The sequence below is a fragment of the Entelurus aequoreus genome, linkage group LG06 (genome assembly GCF_033978785.1).
Source record: "Entelurus aequoreus isolate RoL-2023_Sb linkage group LG06, RoL_Eaeq_v1.1, whole genome shotgun sequence".
In the NCBI taxonomy this organism is placed as follows: Eukaryota; Metazoa; Chordata; class Actinopteri; order Syngnathiformes; family Syngnathidae; genus Entelurus; species Entelurus aequoreus.
The window spans coordinates 34,238,052-34,258,749 of record NC_084736.1 but is presented as its reverse complement, the minus strand read 5'-3'; the positions used below and the strand labels follow the sequence as shown (position 1 = coordinate 34,258,749).

The 20,698-nt window shown below is 41.1% G+C and overlaps 1 protein-coding gene across 2 annotated transcripts in view; it reads right to left on the bottom strand.

Annotated features, from left to right (window-relative positions):
* The window catches only part of LOC133651527 (actin-related protein 2/3 complex subunit 1A-A-like), a 36,852-nt gene that overhangs the window by 14,224 nt on the left and 1,930 nt on the right, over window positions 1–20,698 (bottom strand). For both annotated transcript variants that reach the window (XM_062049486.1, XM_062049487.1), the window contains 4 exons: window positions 11,770–11,874; window positions 11,561–11,699; window positions 10,439–10,522; window positions 9,456–9,563 (listed from right to left, as the gene is read on the bottom strand). In XM_062049486.1, the coding sequence (XP_061905470.1) occupies window positions 9,456–9,563; window positions 10,439–10,522; window positions 11,561–11,699; window positions 11,770–11,874 (436 nt within the window). The remainder of the gene's footprint in view (window positions 1–9,455; window positions 9,564–10,438; window positions 10,523–11,560; window positions 11,700–11,769; window positions 11,875–20,698) is intronic.

Here is a 20,698-nt window from a genome sequence, read left to right as displayed (position 1 = left end):
TGTGTATACAGTATGTTTGTATAATGAATGTGCGTGTGGATGTACGAACTTTGAGTGTGTAAATATGTACTGTATTTATTTGTATATGTATGTGGGAGCGTAGGTACCAATGTATGTCTGTATGTATGTGTGTGAGTATATGTGAATTTGCATGTACAATACATTTGACTCCCAGTGTGTGCGGGAGCCAGAGTACGGCCCCAGCCTCCCCGAGAGCCCATCCCACAAACAGTAGGTGTGGTGCCCAGGGAACCAGGGGCCACCGCCCCCACGCAGCCAAGCCGGACAGCGACAGGAACCCCAGAGCCTGGTCCACCGCGCCGCCCACAAGGGCCAGCAACAGGCCGCAGACAGACGCACCCGGCAGAGGACAAGGCACGAGAAAAGCAGGGGGAAGCCAGACCCCAAACCAGCGAGAGACCACACCCCACACGGACAGAAAGGCGGGACGCCCCGCCCGAGGGGCCCGGAGACCCCCCGCAACCGGACGGGAAGACCGCCCCCGCCCCACCGGCAACAGGGCCCCCACGAGCCCCCCCCCACCCCCGGAGAGCGCGGCGAGGCCAGCCCACGGCCACCCCACCCAAGCCGGCCGCCACAGGACCACCCAGCACGGGGCCACAGGAACCACCCACCCCACCCGCAGGGACCCCAACGATGGAGATGGAACAACCAGCAACCGCCCTGCCGAGTACCCCCCCCCCCCCTGAGGTAGGGGAATAAATAAATAAAATAAATAAATACATAATAATAATAATAGTAATAAAATATATATTTTTTAAAAAGAATAAATAAATAATTAAATCTATTTATAAAAAAATTTTTTAAAAAAAGAATTAAAAGAAGATCACAAACATGCTACACACAAGGTCGCTACCCCAACAACTGGCCGACTCGCAGCACATCGGAATACCCTGCAGCACCAAGCTACCACAGTAGACGCAGGGACCAGACCCAGCAGGCCCCAACCAAGACGGGCACCCGGAAGGGATGGACGGTGGGACCCAGGAGCTCCAGACACGCAGTCCAGATGCAGTAGCCTGAGGCGCCGACCCCCACCCGACAGGCAGGCCCAGAACGTACCCCCAGAAATATACATACATATATATATACATACACATAAACATACACATGTACACATACACACACATACACATGCATACACATACACATATATATACATACATACATACATACATACATACATACATACATACATACATACATACATACATACATACATACATACATACATACACACACACACACATACACATACATATACACAGTTTGTCAGCCCCGACAACCACCACGCGCGCGCGCTGCCACCAGTCACAACATCAGCCACCCCCCTGCACCAGACCCAGCAGCCACGGGCGCCCACACCACAAACAAACGGCAGCAGAAACAGCAGCCACAACACCCCCAGACAGCCAGCACCACCCAATCAAATCAAAGCGATCAAAAAAAAAAACGCGACCGGCAACCACACACCAACAGGATCACAGAGACCAGCCAGCGCCAGCCCGCCAGCAAGCCCAAACGCCAACACGCAAACAAGAGACACCAACACCCCCCCCCCACCAAAAGACCCCACCACCCCAACCCAAACCCGCACAAACACACCACCGTCCAAACAACCGAGACACAGTATCCAGACCAGACACGGGCGCCGCGCCGCCACCACATCAAGTCGCCAACAGAGACCCCACAGCGCAAGGTCGGGCCACACGGGCACGGACCCCACCCAACAGGAAGCGAGACCCGCGCGACGCCACACACAAATAAATAATAAGATAAAACAAAAATAATAATAATTTAAAAAAAATAATAATAATAATAAAATGAAATACAAATTAAATTAAATAAAAAATAAAAAATACAAATAATTAAATAAAATAAAGTAAGTAAATAATAAAAATTATTAAAAAAAAATATATATATATATATATATATATATATATATATATATATATATATATATATATATATATATATATATATATATATATATATACATATATACACATATATATATATATATATATATATATATATACATATAAAAAATAATAATAATAATAATAAATTAATAAAAGCCTGGCAGGCCACCAGAACGCAGTCCCCGGAATCCGCGCCGGCCGACGAGGCAATGAGGGGTGCACCGAACCCCAAACCCCCCACATGCATGTGTACAAGGCCCCCAGAGTGTCTACTGTGTAGTTAAAATTAGGAGGTCAGCCATTACAGCCGACCTCCAGTCCCTATTGATGCGTGTACTGTAGCGTGAGTGAGATATGTATGCTTGTGGGAACTAATAATGCGATTAAAATTGGGGAACATAAAGGTCTTGGTGGGTCCCAACCAAGCCGAGCCCTCCAAATCCTAAGTGTCTAATATGCAGCTAAGATTGAGGGATGGACGAGCAGGGGACAAGACAGGAGGACTGGAGCCCCATAGGAGGCATCCTCAACCCCCTGCCATGCCTCCCCGCAGGACAATCCCCCAAAGTCCTATATTTGTGTGACTGTGTGTGCTATAAGTAGGAGGAGTAGAGGGCCCGGACATCCCCCCCAGTCCATGTGGCCGACAACCAGGAACTACGGCCAGGAAGCCGCCCCCCCCCGGGCCGTGACCCACACCAGACCACTTTAGCGTGACGCCACGCAAGCCCACCCCCGCCAAACAAAGCCATCCCCCGCCCACCCCAACCCAACCCCGCAGAGCCCATACCAGCAACCAATCGCAGAAAAAATGCACAGCCCCATGCCCAATGCAAACACCGCATCCCGGCCATCCACACAGCAACGTACCCATACGAGTTCCGGCCAGGGGATGGCGCCCCCCAACTGGGGAAGAAGTCAATGCACCCCGTCCGCACGCCAGCCCCCAAACCAGCCGGCAAGCCAACGCCAGCCAGCCCCCACAACCCCACAAGCGCACAGATACCAGCCACAGTCCCCCAACCACTCCAACCCAACACAGCGACGCCAACCGCCGGCAGTACCACAGCAACCATCACCACCACCGCCCGTCCGCAGTACAAACACCCGCGGCCGCCGAAACCGAAACAAAAAAAAGCGACCTACCCCGTAAACCACAACAACGCACACCCCCAGCTACCACAGAGGCCACCAACCCACCTACCCCAACTCATCCACATACAGGCCAATCGATCCACCGGACATCCACACCCATACACACACCTACACATACATACACACATACATACATATATGTATATACACATACATACACATACATACATACATGCATATACATATACACATACACACACACACACACATATATATACACCTACATACATATACATATGCACACATATACACACACATACATACACCAAAACAAAACAAAAACAAAACACAAAAATAAAAAATAAAAAAAATTAAAATAATAATAATAATAATAATAAATAAAATAAAATAAACCCTTTAAATAAAATAAAATAAAAATAAAGATGAGGCCTGGTTGCCAACAGTGTCCAGCGCCACCAAACCCCGCAGCCTTACCCGCACGTCCAGGCCCCCCGCCCACCACCCACCAGGCACCCCATCCGGCAAAAAGCCATAAGGGCCCAGCCCCGCGCCCACAGCCGGCATGCCATGGCATCTCTGCAGGCCTGGTGCCGCGATCAGCAATGCACACCGGGGCAGCGACACACACACATGTACCTACATACATACACACAGATTCCACCATACATACATACAAACGTGCACACACACTCACACACACACACACACACACACACACACACACACACACACACACACACACACACACACACACACACACACACACACACACGCACCTATATATACACGTATATAATTTAACAGAATAAATAAAATGTATTAAATAGATAATTAAAAAAATATATATAAGTATATATATAAATAAAATTAATAAATAAATAAGGGCGGAGTAAAACACAGGAGGGAGACCCCCGCAGGGCAGTCGGGCAGCACCGCCGGGGCCCCAACAAGGGAGGCAAGCAGCCCCCCCAACCCGGCACCAGGCGGGCCCGCACAGCCGCAGCGTAGGGCGACCCCGGGCAGACCCCGCCCCGCGCCCCAGGGGAAGGAGGAATCCCACGGACACCCGAAGCCAGAGGGGCACGAGCCGACCCCCGCCCGACAGCGGCAAGGCCCCGGCCCCACGGGTGCAACCCCCTGCCCAACCACCCACGAGAGGGGCAGCCCCCCACCCAACCCAAGGCGGCCGCCCCCAACAGCTCCACCCGCACCCCAACCCCCGCCCAGGCACCCCCATTCACCCCCAGCCCCCAGACCACGGATCGGCCCGCCAGGCCGGCACCAGGGAACACACGCCAGGCCCACTCAAACGAGAAGTATTGAGGCATATTTGTTTCCAGATTTCTGGGTCAAGGCTTGTGGATACGTCTGAGTGCCATTTGGAAGTTAGGATACTTATTGTGTTATCTATTTTTGATAAGAGAGCATATAATTTGGATAAAGCTTTGGGGGCAGATGTTTTGAAGAATTTAACGGTCGTAGGATTACTTTCCCATGTTGTTTTGTTGAATCTTGCGCTAATTACAGATTTGATTTGTATATATTCTAGGAATTTATTAGGATTGATTGCATATTGTGTAATTAAACTTTTAAAAGAGATAAAACTGTTTGCATTGATGATATCCCCAAGACATCTGACTCATTTATCATACCATGTTGGAAAGTTCAATGGCTTCTTGTTTAAAAGAAAATCAGGATTATTCCAAATAGGCGTAAATTGACAGGGAGTGAGCGGGGATCCAGTTATTTTCAAAAACTCCCACCAAGCTGTTAAGGTAGTGCGTATATTAATACTTTTGAAGCAGTTGTGTTTTCGGAGAATTTGGCTAATAAAGGGCAAGTTAGAAATTGGGATCTCTTGGCTAAGTGATTGTTCAATCTCTAACCATAAACTATCTAAAAAAGTGGGATTGGTCCATTTTAATAGATATTGTAGTTTATTTGCAAGGAAGTAATATGAAAAGTTTGGGAGTTCTATACCCCCGTATTCTTTTGGTTTTTGTAAAGTTTTAAGGCTGATTCGTGCTGGTTTACTCTTCCAAAGAAACTGATTGATGTGTGAGTCTAGTGATTTAAACCAGATTTGAGAAGGTTTGGTTGGAATCATTGAAAAGAGATAATTAACCCTAGGCAAGACCATAATTTTCACGGTAGAAACCCTTCCCATAAGTGAGATTGGCAGTGCTTTCCAACGCGCCAGATCATCCTCAATCAATTTTAAGATTGGGGAGTAATTCAAGCGATTCAGATCTGACAATGTGGAGGAAATATTGATTCCCAGGTATTTAATGTTCCCTTTATGCAGTGGAATCGATGAGGTGCTCTGAAAGTCAAAATTAATTGGTAACACAGTAGATTTGGACCAGTTGATTGAGTAATCTGAAATAGAACTGAATTTATTGATAAGTGAGATTGTATCTTGAAGAGAAGAATGTGGATTTTGTAAGAAAAGTAATACATCATCAGCATAAAGGCTTATTTTATGATGAACGGTTGCGGTATGGATGCCTTTAATATTTGCATGCTGTCGAATTGCGGTTGCAAGAGGTTCAATAAATATAGCAAACAGTGACGGAGAAAGTGGACACCCTTGCCTTGTGCCCCTCATAAGATTAAACCTTGGGGAGATTTGGCTATTCGTTCTAACCGAGGCTGTAGGGAAACTATATAGGACCTTGATCCATTCTATAAATGAGTCTCCAAATCCAAATTTCTGTAGAGTAGCTAAAAGAAAATTCCAATTCACTCTATCAAATGCTTTTTCAGCATCTAATGAAACAACAGCTGTTTTTAAATTATGAATAACAGAATAGTCTATCACATTGAGTAGACGGCGAACATTGTTGGACGATTGTCTCTCTTTGATGAAACCTGTTTGATCAGGATGTACTATATATGGAGTGACTTTTTCTAATCTTTGAGCTAATACTTTGCAGATAATTTTAAGATCAGCATTAATCAGGGAGATTGGCCGGTAACTGGATGGAAGTGTTGGGTCTTTATCAGGTTTTAGCAAGAGACTGATTGTGGCAGAGTTCATATTTGGAGGAAGGAATGAGTTTTCTTTAATCTCTAAAGCCATTTTCGTAAATATCGGAGCTAGCAGTGACCAGAATGTTTTGTAGAACTCCACAGGGAACCCATCAGGCCCTGGTGCTTTATTGTTTGGCATCTGTTGAAGAGCATCGTGAAGTTCATCTACAGAAATAGCAAGATCTAAATTTGATACCTGCCTTGTATTTAATTTAGGTAAGTCTATACCATTGAGAAATGTCTCAATGTCTGAAAGAGATGGGTCAATCTGGGGTGTATATAAGTTTCTGTAAAAGTCTCTAAATATGGAGTTAATTTCCTAAGGAACGTGAGTAATGTTCCCAGCTGAATCCTTAATGGATGGTATGGAGTTTTTTTCTTTGTTTAATTTTAGTTGGTTAGCCAAATATTTGCTTGGTTTATTGTCATGTTCAAATTTTTCTAAGCGTAACCTCTAGAGCAGGAATTGACTTTTCTTATCAATAATTTCTCTTAACTCTAATTTGAGTTTTCTCAGTTCGTTCAGAGTATGTTCATTTTGTGAGTTCGCATAAGCTATTTCTAATATTTTTATTTCATTTTCAAGTTCCTGCTCTAGTAAACGTTCCTTTTTTTTCTTGTATGATGAATAAGAAATTATTTTTCCTCGCATAACTACTTTTGCGGCCTCCCAGAGAATGCACGCCGTGATTTCTGGTTGATCATTAAAATCTAAAAAATCTGTCCATTCTTTCTCAAAATAGTTGAGGAAGTCTGGGTCCTTTAGTAATGATGTATTAAGTCTCCATTGTTTTATAGGTGCAGTTATAGTTTTGTTAGTGAGGGAAAGTGAGACAGGTGCATGGTCACTGATGATGATAGGATGAATGTGAATGTTTGCGATATCAGATAAAATTGAGCTACTAGTTAAAAAGTAATCAATGCGAGAGAATGAGTGGTGAACTGGGGAAAAATAAGTGCATTCCCTAAGAGTGTGGTGATAAGAACGCCAGGCATCGCAAAGACCATAATCGTTCATATATTGCTTAAGTATTACCACTGATTGAGACTCACGGTGACTCCCAGTCACTCTGGACCGATCTATATTTGGATTAAATACTAAGTTGAGGTCCCCTCCTAGAATCAAGCAGTGGTTTGAGTGAGGAGAAAGTGAAGAGAAGAAAGTGTGAAAAAAGGAGGGGTCTTTAACATTTGGACCATAAATGTTGGCGATACATAAGTTTCTCCCGTCAACAGAAATATTAAGAATGATGTATCTTCCCTCTATGTCAGTAATGGAGTTATGGAATGTAAAGTTGACCTTTCTACTAATGAGAATGGCTACGCCTCTCTGTTTGGAGTTGTAACTAGCAAAGTATGTGTGTGGGTATTGCGATGAATGCAGTTTTGAGGTATCGGACTTGGAGAGGTGAGTCTCTTGTAGTAAAGCAATGTCTGCTTGCATACTCTTCAAATGATTAAGAATTTTTATATTTTTTTCCTTTGACCCGACTCCACGCACATTCCAAGTGACAAACTGCACAGTGGACATACTAAACTAGACTGTAACTAAGTGTGTGGATGTATGTGTGTACTTTATGTGTAAATAATGCATGTCTGTATCTAAATGTAAGCCTATCATGCATATGTGTAGGTGTGTATAGTGTGTATAGTTGTGCATGTATTAGCTGTGAGTGTAAATGCTGATGACGACAAGGGGACACACACAACAGGTGGAGAAATAGAAAGAGAAAAACAAAACAAAAAACATAAAAGAAAAAGAAAAGAAGAGAGTGGTGGATTAAACAGGTAGTGAAATAAGTAACATAAAAAGGAAAACAAAAAAGTAAAACAGTAAACATGTTGGTTTACCAAAAGAGTTCCCAAACCTTTACTGAGTGTTGTTAAAAGGAAAGACCATGTAACATGGACGGCGTGGCGAAGTTGGTAGAGTGGCCGTGCCAGCAATCGGAGGGTTGCTGGTTACTGGGGTTCAATCCCCACCTTCTACCATCCTAGTCACGTCCGTTGTGTCCTTGGGCAAGACACTTCACCCTTGCTCCTGATGGCTGCTGGTTAGCGCCTTGCATGGCAGCTCCCGCCATCAGTGTGTGAATGTGTGTGTGAATGGGTGAATGTGGAAATACTGTCAAAGCGCTTTGAGTACCTTGAAGGTAGAAAAGCGCTATACAATTATAACCCATTTATCATTTATTATCATTTAACACAGTGGTAAAAATGCCCCTCTGACTACTTTTTTGACATGCGTTGCTGCCATTAAATTCTAAGTTCATGATTATTTGCAAAAAAAATTTAGTTTCTCAGTGTGAACATGAAATATCTTGTCTTTGTAGTCTATTCAATTGAATATAAGTTGAAAAGTATTTGCAAATCATTGTATTCTCTTTTTATTTACCATTTACACAACGTGACATCTTCACTGCTTTTGGGTTTTGTACATATATACATACATACTGTATAAACATATATACACATATTAATACATCTACACATATATACATACACATATATAAACATGCACATATATGTCTACATACACACACACACACATTTTATATATATATATATATATATATATATATATATATATATATATATATATATATATATATATATATATATATATATATATATAAAATATATATATATATATATATATATATATAAAATGTGTGTGTGTGTGTATGTAGACATATATATGCATGTTTATATATGTGTATGTATATACATATATATATATATATATATATATATATATATATATATATATATATATATATATATATATATATATATATATATATATATATATATATATATATTGTGGGCACCCAAACATTTTGATACAAAGCAGATTGGGGGGTTGTTTAAAGCCTCAGGGACATAAAATACAAGTTCATATCAACATTTCTGCAGAAAAGTCACCTTTTATCACACATTTGCTTGTTTTTATTTTTTATGTTGCTGTGTTGTTAATTAAGACTTCATACTTTCAAACATAATCATCATCAAAATTAAATAAGTAAAGAATAAAATAATGAAATCAGAGAATAATAAAATAAGAGAAGAATAAAGTATTATATACCTGCAGTGAAAGTCTGCAGAGCCAGCAGCAGAAAGAGTATTATCATTTATCATGGTTGTTATCATTAAGAAAATACTAAAATAAGCAGAGAATGAAAGAATAAAGTAATATTTACCTGCAGTGGAGGTCTGCAGAGCCAGCAGCAAGCAGAATATTATTATTAAGAAAAGAATAAGAGATTGACATCATAGAGAAATTGAATAATACAATAAGTAAAGAATGAAATGAGAGAAGAATACAAGAATAAAATAGGAGAAGAATAAAGTAATAATAGTTACCTGCAGTGGAGGTCTGCAGAGCCAGCAGCAAGCAGGATATTGTTTGGATGCCAATCCAGGCTGAGGACAGTGGAGCGAATGTTCTTCTTGATGTGTTTACTCAGCCACCTGGTGGTCATCAATATTGTAGTACTTTACATATATATACTACAGTTTTACAATACTAGTACTTTAAAGTATCAACTCCTTACTCAGCCACCTGGTGGTCATCAATATTGTAGTACTTTACATATGTATACTACAGTTTTATAATACTACTCCTTCACAGTATCAACTCCTTACTCAGCCACCTGGTGGTCATCAATATTGTAGTACTTTACTTTTTATATATATATACACACATTATATATACTACAGCTTTACAATAGTGATACCAGATACAATACTACACACTGTATATACTGCATACAATAATACATACTGTATGCACCAGATGTAATACTACACACTGTATATACTGCATACAATAATACATACTGTATGTACCAGATGTAATACTACACACTGAATAATCTGCATACTATACATAGTGTGTGTACCAGATGCAATACTACACACTGTATATACTGCATACAATAATACATAGTGTGTGTACCATATGCAATACTACACACTGTATATACTGTATACAATATTACATACTGTATGTACCAGATGCAATACTACACACTGTATATACTGCATACAATAATACATACTGTATGTACCAGATGCAATACTACACACTGTATATACTGCATACAATAATACATACTGTATGTACCAGATGCAATACTACACACTGTATATACTGCATACAATAATACATACTGTATGTACCAGATGCAATACTACACACTGTATATACTGCATACAATATTACATACTGTGTGTACCAGATGCAATACTACACACTGTAAATACTGCATACCATAATACACACTGAATATTCTGCATACAATACTACATCATTTGCTTGTGCTGTATGCTTTATAAATGCGTACCAGTCGTTGTCCTTCTCGAAGTAGCAGACGGAGATGAGTCGAGCGCTGCTGCCTAAAGCAAACTTGTTCTCCATAGGTGACCACCTGACACACGTAACAGCACTGAGTATATACAACACCTATAATACATTGACATATAATACATATACACATATAATACATATACACATAAAATACATATACACCTATACATATATACGTATAATACATATACACATAGACATACTGTATATATGTATGTGTAAATATATATGTAGTGTAAATCAGTGGTCCCCAAAGATTCACAGCCCTAATATATATATAGACAGACATATAGACAGACATATACACATAGACATAGACATATAAAGATAGACATATAGACATAGACATGTAGACATAGACATATAGACATATAAAGATAGACATGTAGACATAGACATATAAAGATATACATATAGACATAGACATGTAGACATAGACATATAGACGGACATATAAAGATAGACATATAGACATAGACATATACAGATAGACATATAGACATAGACATATAAAGATAGACATATAGACATAGACATGTAGACAGACATATAGAAATAGACATATAAAGATAGACATATAGACATAGACATATACAGATAGACATATAGACACAGACATATAAAGATAGACATATAGACATAGACATATAAAGATAGACATATAGACATATAAAGATAGACATATACATATACAGATAGACGTGTAGATATATACATATAAAGATAGACATAGACATGTAGACATAGACATAGACATATAAAGATAGACATAGACATATAAAGATAGATATATAGACATAGACATGTAGACATAGACATATAGACATAGACATATAAAGATTGACATATAGACATAGACATATACAGATAGACATATAGACATATAAAGATAGACATATAGACATAGACATATACAGATAGACATATAGACATATAAAGATAGACATATAAACATAGACATGTAGACATAGACATATAAAGATAGACATATAGACATAGACATATACAGATAGACATATAGACATATAAAGATAGACATATAGACATAGACATATAAAGATAGACATATAGACATAGACATATAAAGATAGAGGATCACCTGACGCAGGTAGCAGCACGGTTAATGCGTACGAGCACCAAGGTGGGTTTCCAGGAGCCATCCTTCAGAGTCCACACGTAAGCGTTACGGTCCGAGGCGCATGTCACGATGCGATTGGACACAGGTGCCCAATCAATTCCTGGGAATGTGATGATGTCATTTAAATCTTCATTATCCCAACAGGTGTGCTGCAGGAGAGCTCCTGCTACCTGTGATTCTTCCACTGTGCTCGTTCAGCTCATGGATTTTACTCCATTCTCTTCCTCTCTTCTCATAAATGTTCACCACGTTGTTGTTGGGACTCACTGCAATCTCTAAAAGTACACGTACATACACTTATTACTGCATGCAAGTACACATCAATACACATACTACTGCATGGAAGTACACATCAATACACATATTACTGCATGGAAGTACACATAAGGGCAGCACGGTGGAAGAGGGGTTAGTGCATCTGCCTCACAATACGAAGGTCCTGAGTAGTCCTGAGTTCAATCCCGGGCTCAGGATCTTTCTGTGTGGAGTTTGCATGTCCTCCCCGTGACTGCGTGTGTTCCCTCCGGGTACTCCGGCTTCCTCCCACCTCCAAAGACATGCACCTGGGGATAGGTTGATTGGCAACACTAAATTGGCCCTAGTGTGTGAATGTGAGTGTGAATGTTGTCTGTCTATCTGTGTTGGCCCTGCGATGAGGTGGCGACTTGTCCAGGGTGTACCCCGCCTTCCGCCCGAATGCAGCTGAGATAGGCTCCAGTGACTCCCCGCGACCCCAAAAGGGACAAGCGGTAGAAAATGGATGGATGGATGGAAGTACACATAAATACACTTATTGCTGCATGGAAGTACACATCAATACACATATTACGGCAAGTACACATAAATACACTTACTACTGCATGGAAGTACACATAAATACACTAATTACTACAATCTCTGTAAGTACACATACACATGTATATACACTTATCACTACATGTAAGTACACATAAATATACTTATCACCGTAAGTACACAAAAATATACATATTACGGCAAGTACACATAAATACACTTATTACTGCATGTAAGTACACATAATTACACTTATTACTGCAAGTACACATACATACACTTATTACTGCATGTAAGTTCACATAAATACACTTATTACTGCAAGTACACATAAATACACTTATTACTAAAATTTCTGTAAGTACACATAAATAAACTTATCACTACATGTAAGTACACAGAAATTCACTTATTACTACAATCTCTGTAAGTACACATGAATATACTTATTACTACAATCTCTGTAAGTACACATAAATACACTTATAACTACAATCTCTGTAAGGAAGTAAACATATCAATCTTTAGGTGTTGAATCACACCTACGCATAAACATATACACATGAATAATTACACCTATATGCATAAACATATATACATAAATAAATACACTTATACGCATAAACATATACACATGAATAAATACACTTATACACATAAACATATACTCATAAATAAATACACCTATACACATAAACACATAAATAAATACACTTATACACATATACATATACTCATAAATGAATACATCTATACAGATAAACATAAACACATAAATAAATAAATATATACACTTGAATAAATACACTTATACACAAACATATATTCATAAATAAATACACCTATACACATAGACATATACACACAAACATATACCGCATTTTCCGCACTATAAGGCGCACCGGATTATAAGGCGCACCTTCAATGAATGGCCTATTTTAAAACTTTGTTCATATATAAGGCGCACCGCATTATAAGGCACATAGAATAGACGCTACAGTAGAGGTTGGGGTTACGTTATGCATCCATTAGATGGAGCTGCGCTAAAGGGAATGTCAACAAAACAAATAGTGATTGTACTGACACTTCTACTTGCTGCTCTCCGTTCAACAACCCACTGTTCAAGTTTGTCCTCCAATTGTAGCCATCTCGCTTTGTTCCCTCGGAAACTCTGTTTAGTCTTCTTTACTTGGCGCAGGTCATCATGTTGCTTCCTCCACTTCCGCACCATTGATTCGTTAATGTTAAATTCTCTCACTGCTGCTCTATTCCCGTGTTCTACTGCGTGACTGATCGCCTTGAGTTTAAACTCTGTGTCGTAAGCGTGTCTCTTAATAGGAGCCATTTTGGGGTCTTTACATAAAGTTTAGGTCTCGCAACTACGGTGCAGCCGCCGACTTCATTTTCCCCCGTAGAAGAAGAAGTTCTTCTTGTACGGTAAGCAGCCGCCGACTTCATTTTCCCCCATAGAAGAAAAAGCGCTTCTTCTTCTACGGTAAGCAGCCGCCGACTTCACTTTCCCCCGTAGAAGAAAGAGCGCTTCTTCTTCTACAGTAAGCAGCCGCCGACTTCATTTTCCCCCGTAGATGCAGCCGTAGGAGGAAAATGAAGTCGGCGTAGTTACCGTAGTTGCGAGACCTGTTGTGGCTCAATATTGGTCCATATATAAGGCGCACCGGATTATAAGGCGCACTGTCAGCTTTTGAGGAAATGGGAGGTTTTTAGGTGTGCCTTATAGTGCGGAAAATACGGTACACATAAACATATATTCATAAGTAAATACACCTATAAACATAGACATATACACATAACATATACACAGACATATACACATAAAAAATACACAAACATATACACATTAAGATATACCGGTACTCATAAATAAATGCACTTATATACATAAACATATACACGTAGACATATACACGTAAACATATACACATAAACATATACACATTGACATATACACATACAAATATACACATAAACATATACACATTAACATATACTCATAAATAAATACACCTATACACATAAACATGTACACGTAGACATATACACATAAACATATACACATAAATAAATAAAAATATACACATAAATAAATAAACATGTATACATAAATAAATACACGTATACACATAGACATATACACATTAACATATACACATTGACATATACACATTGAAATATACACATAAACATATACACCTAATTAAATACACATTAATACACACTTAAAACATATACACAGACATATACACATAAACATATACACATTACATATACACATAAACATATACTGTAAAGACGGGGACTATGGGATGGTTTGTTTTCCCGGAATGCAAAGTAAAGTTGGAGCGGGCAAGGCATGAAGGTAAGGACATATTTATTTAAACAATAACAAAAGGAACAAACGAAAAGCGCGCACAAGGGCGGAAGTACAAATGAAAACAAAAGATTAGCACAAAGGCAAAAACTATGAACATGAACTATACAACGCTTACTGTGGCATGAAAAACGTGCATGGAACAATGGCTTGGAATGAAAGGTAGCATGGGTAGTAAAGGGTAATCTTGGCATGAAGTGAGCAAAGGTAAACAGAGTTAATGTCGCCAGGCTGACTTCCTGGCAACTATCGGCTTAAATAATACAGACATGATTGACAACAGGTGCGCGAGTGCAAAACGTGAAACAGGTGAAACTAATGGTCGTCATGCTGACAAGGCAAGGGAGTGAAAACAGGAACTAAAAAGTGTCCATAAACCAAGCAGAACATAACTAAACAAAACATGATCACAGACATGACATATACACATAGACATATACACATAAACATATACTCTTAAATAAATACACATAATCATACACTTAAACATATACACATATACATATACACTTAGACATATAAACATAAACATATACACATAAACATATACACATAACATATATATATATAGACATAGACACATAGACATATACACAAACATATACACACAGACATACACCAGCGAAGCTCTGACAGCAGCCCTGGAGAGATTGGACTGGTCAAATGTACTAAATTGCTCATCGGTTGAATAAGCATAGGCATGCTTCAAATCCAACTTCTTGCATGTATCTGACAAGCTAGCACCCATGAAAGCTTCCAGGGTCAAATCCAGAACAGAACCCTGGATCAATGCAGACATAATAGAAGCCATGAAACTTAGAAATGACAAACACGATAAGTTCACTAAAAACTGGACTGAACAGCTCCTTAAAGAATACAAAAAGCTAAGAAATTAAGTAACTAATATGATCAGGAAGGCCAAATCCAGTTACTTCAACGAAAAAATAGCGGAAATTAAAAATAACCCGCAAAAACTCTGAAAGACGCTGAAACAATTTGGTCACAGTAGTCTCAAAACAATAACCACCAACCTCAACTTGAAAATAAACGGCTCACTCATCACAGACAAACTGAATGTGGCAAGTTGCTTTAACAGATTTTACTCAACCATCGCTTCCACGTTGGTAAGCAAATTTCCCTCAAATTCAGGCCACTACGGTGAACAGCACATCCAAGACTTTTACTAGGGGTATGCAAGGATGACTTCAAGTTTGTCAAAGTTAAAACCGATGATGTGTTAAAGAAACTCAGCTTGCTGCAGCCAAACAAAGCCACAGGACATGATACTATTCCCAGCAGATTTCTCAGACGCAGCTGTCACGATTGCCCCAATGGTTGCTCATATCACCAACTTGTCTATCAATCGGTGTCATATCCCACAAGAATTCAAGCTGGCGAGAATATCGCCTCTGTATAAAAAAGGAAACAAATTAGACCCCGGCAACTACCGCCCTGTTTCCATCCTTTGCTCCATCTCAAAGGTTATAGAGAGGTTAATATATGAGCAAATAGATAATTATCTATCAAATTGCGAGCTCCTATTCGAATTTCAATTAGGATTCAGAAAATCACATTCCAGCGAAACATGCCTACTGTACTTAAGTGACTACATCAGGCAAGATATAGACATAGGCAAGTACTGTGGAATGGTTATGCTGGACCTTCAAAAGGCATTCCACACAGTTAACCACTCAATACTGTTAAACAAGTTGAGGGCAATCGCTTTTGACAGCGCAGTCACAAACTGGATGAAATCTTACCTTGAGGATAGAGAACAGGTGGTCGAGGTGAACGGATCACTGTCCTCTCCCCTCAAGGTGAGCTGTGGTGTCCCACAGGGGAGCATTCTGGGACTATTGCTATTCTGAAATTAAATCAGCATGTAACAGCAAGTTCTTCCTATTCGCGGACGATTCTGCGATCCTGGCCTCGGACAGGGACAAATTGAAGGTTGAAAGTGCACTCAGCACCGAACTAAGTAATCTCTGTCTCTGGCTTTCCGATAACAAACTGTCACTACACCTGGGTAAAACAGAGTCCATCCTATTTAGGTCCAAGCACAACCTAGGGTTTTACGATTAAAGCAGGTGATACCATAATCACCAGCAAAGACAAGATCATTTACCTAGGTTGTATATTGGACAACACACTCTCGGGTGAAAAAATTGCATTGAAAGCAATCACCAAGACCAATAATAAAACTAGATTTTTGGGCAGGATTTCTGCGTTTATCAACAGGGATACACTTAAGACCCTTGCCGGTGCCCTCATATAGTGTCATTTTGACTACGCCTGCACCTCATGGTTCACCAGTATCCCCAGTATCCACAAAACTGCAAACTTCCCAAAACAAGCTGGTGAGACTCCTGCTCAACCTCCCATACAGGACTCACCTAACTCAAGCCCACTTTACCAAATTGGGATGGCTTAGAGTTGAGGAAAGCATACACCAAATCGCAATGTGCATGGTATTCAAAATACTCAGAGAAACTGTCCCCAAGTACCTGTCAAACTATTTCATCAGAGTAAGTGATGCTCACAGGTAATACACCAGAGGGAGTTCCTCAGACCTCGTCCCCCGTCCCCCCCTCCCCCAAATTCAAGACTCTCATGGGAAAAAACGCACTCTACTATTTTGCCACCACACAGTGGAATGCACTACCAACAGACCTTAAAATTCAAACTTCCCTACTAAATGTTAAAACTGCCATAAAATCATGGCTCAGCTCAACCTCTAGCTGATCTGAACCTAAATTGATCCCCAGCAACTTTCCGAAGCATCAAACAGGTTAATATGTGGTTATAGTGTATATATATTTATATGTGGTTGTAGTGTATATATATTTATATGTGGTTATAGTGTATATATATTTTCTCATTCTGTTTTGCACACTCTTGGAGTCAACATGTGCATAGTCATGTACATAGTGTCATGTACATAGTGTATATACCCCCCCACACACACAAACGTTTTTTGTATATAGAATAGAATAGAAAATGATATATCTTTATTGTCATTGTACAACGAAATTGCAAGCAAACTAATTTAGTGCAAATTCATAATGACACATAAAAAACATAAGAACATGGTACTCAGATAAATAGATACAAATAATACATAAAAACACCAAGCACACAGCTCACATGCACAGTCATTCTTTTTTATGCCTTGTGTTCAGCGACACTAATGCTCTCGGGTAAAAAGTGTTCTTAAGTCTGTTTGTCCGGCATTTTATTGTCCTGTATCTCCTGCCCGAGGGCAACAGTTCAAAAAGTTTATGTCCGGGGTGAGATGGATCCCTTATGATGTTTTGGGCCTTTTTGAGGCACCTGGCACTGTACGGTTCATCTAGGGAGGGGAGAGAGCAGCCAGTGATCTTCATGGCAGTTTTTATGACCCTCTGAAGTGCGTTTCTCTCTGCCACCGTGCAGCTGGCATACCATACACACATGCAGTATGTCAGCACACTCTATTGAGCAGAGATAGAAAGACACGAGCATTTTTTGTGACAGGTGGTTCTTTTTGAGGAGTCTCAGAAAGTAAAGTCTCTGCTGTGCCTTTTGGTGGTCACTGAGGTGTTGCACTCCACGACAGGTCTTCCTCGATCTGGATGCCCAGGAACCTTAAGTTAGAGACCCTTTCCACATAGTCCCCGTTGATGTACAGTGGTTGGATGTTTATCGTTTTTTTCTTCCGGAAGTTCATGATCAGCTCCTTCGTCTTGGTGGTGTTAAAGACCAGGTTGTTTTCCCTGCACCACCCAGTCAGCCGCTCCACTTAATTTCTGTAGGAAGACTCATCCCTCCCAGGAATGAGTCCCACTACTGTGGTGTCGTCTGATAATTTAATAGTGGTATTGCTGGCATGAGCAGGGGTGTAGTCATGAGTGTAGAGGGTGTAGAGTAGAGGGCTTAGCACGCAGCCCTGGGGGGAGCCGGTGCTGATGCTGATGGATGCTGAGAGGTGGGAGCCTACTCTCACCCTCTGAGAGCGATTTGTCAGGAAGTCCAGGATCCAGTGGCAGATGGAGGAAGACAGTCCCAGCCCCGTCAGTTAGGGCACCAGTCTGTGGGGGAGGATAGTATTGAACGCAAAGCTAAAATCAACAAAGAGTAGCCTTGCATAGCTCCCCTGCTGCTCTAGGTGGCTCAGAGCAGTGTGGAGGGCTGTTGCGATAGCATCCTCTGTAGATCTGTTGGCCCTGTACGCAAACTGGTGAGAGTCCAATGCAGGTGGCAGATTGGAGGTGATGTGCCAGAGTTTCAAAGCACTACATAATGATTGGTGTAAGTGCCACTGGACGGTAGTCATTCAAGCTGTTTACTGCAGGTTTTTTTGGCAGTGGGACAATAACAGAGTCCTTTAGACAGGGTGGGACGATGTACTGGGACAAGGACTGGTTGGAAATCCTTGTAAAGACAACAGTCAGCTGGTCTGCACAGGTCTTTAGTACACGTCCAGGTACACCATCTGGTCCAGCAGCTTTCCTCGGGTTCACCCTCCTTAGTGTGCGCTGCACCTCATGTTCCTCCAACATGAGGATGTTGTCACGGGTTGAGGGTTGTGATGCAACTGCATGTGGTTGCTCCACCTCGAAGCGTGTGAAGAAGATGTTTAGTTCCTCCGCCAGCGAGGCGTCTCCTTCAGCCACAGCGAGGTTGTTGGATTTGTAGCCGGTGATGTGCTGCACCCCCTGCCACACTTGCCTTGTGTTGTTGCTGCTGAGGTGTCCCTCTATTCTCTTCTGATATGCTGTCTTGGCCTCTCTGATGCCTCTCCTCAGGCTGGCTTTGGCAGCATTGTACTGTTGTTCCTCTCCTTCAGCAGGGTCCTGACCTCACCAGTCATCCAGGGCTTTTGGTTTGGATAGTCCCGGATGCGCTTCTCGGTCATAGCAATATCCGTGCAGAACTTGATATAGCTCAGCACAGATAAAGTGTAGTCCTCCAGGTCCTGCTGTTCAAAAATGTCCCAGTTTGTTCTTTCAAAGCACGTCTGGAGCTGCTGAGAGGCGCCCTCAGGCCAGATTTTAACAGTTTTAGTTGTCGGGGGAGCACTTTTCCTGAGGGGCGTGTATGCTGAGATTAACAACACTGACACTTGGCCGGACTGGCCCAGGTGTGGTAGTGGCTTAGCCCTGTAGCTACTCTTGATATTAGAGTATGCCTTGTCCAGAGTGTTTTTTTTTATGTGCTGGTGGAATTTAGGGAGCACAGTTTTCAGTTCTGCATGATTAAAGTCCCCAGCAATGATGTGCACCGCCTCAGGATACGCGCTTTGTTGACTGCTAATGAAGTCATGTAACACCCTGAAGGCCATACTAGCATTAGCTGCCGGTGGTATGTATACAGCCGTTTGCATGACAACATTAAACTCCCGTGGAAGGTAGATGGGTCTGCATTTCACAGTAACATACTCCAAATCTGATGAGCAGTGACTGGTAACAGTCTTGGTGTTGGTGCACCAGCTGTTGTTGACGTAGATGCATAGCCCCCCTCCTCTGCTCTTCTCGGAGTCTTTGGTACGGTCATGCCAATGTGTTGTGCGGCCCGCTAGCTCGATAGCCGTCTCCGTGATGAGCAGAATGCAGCTGTCCCCAACGATCTTATTTGTCGCAATCTGCAGCTTCAGCTCGTCCAGCTTGTTGGCGAGGGATCTTGCATTTGATAAAAAAAATGCTGGGAAGCGATGGTTTGAATGGCAGCTTGCGGAGCCTAGCTAGCGCACCAGCTCTGCAGCCCCGTTTTTGCTTCCTGTCCCTCCGCCTCCTTCTCCTGGGGAATGTAATCCAAGGAGAGCCCGGTGTCCTGGCTATGTCCGCCGGTATCTCGTGTAAGCGAAGAAACTCAGCTGTGACGTCTTGCTCACTCAGTAGTTCCAATTTTAGAAGTTCGGGTCGACTGTAGATGTTAGT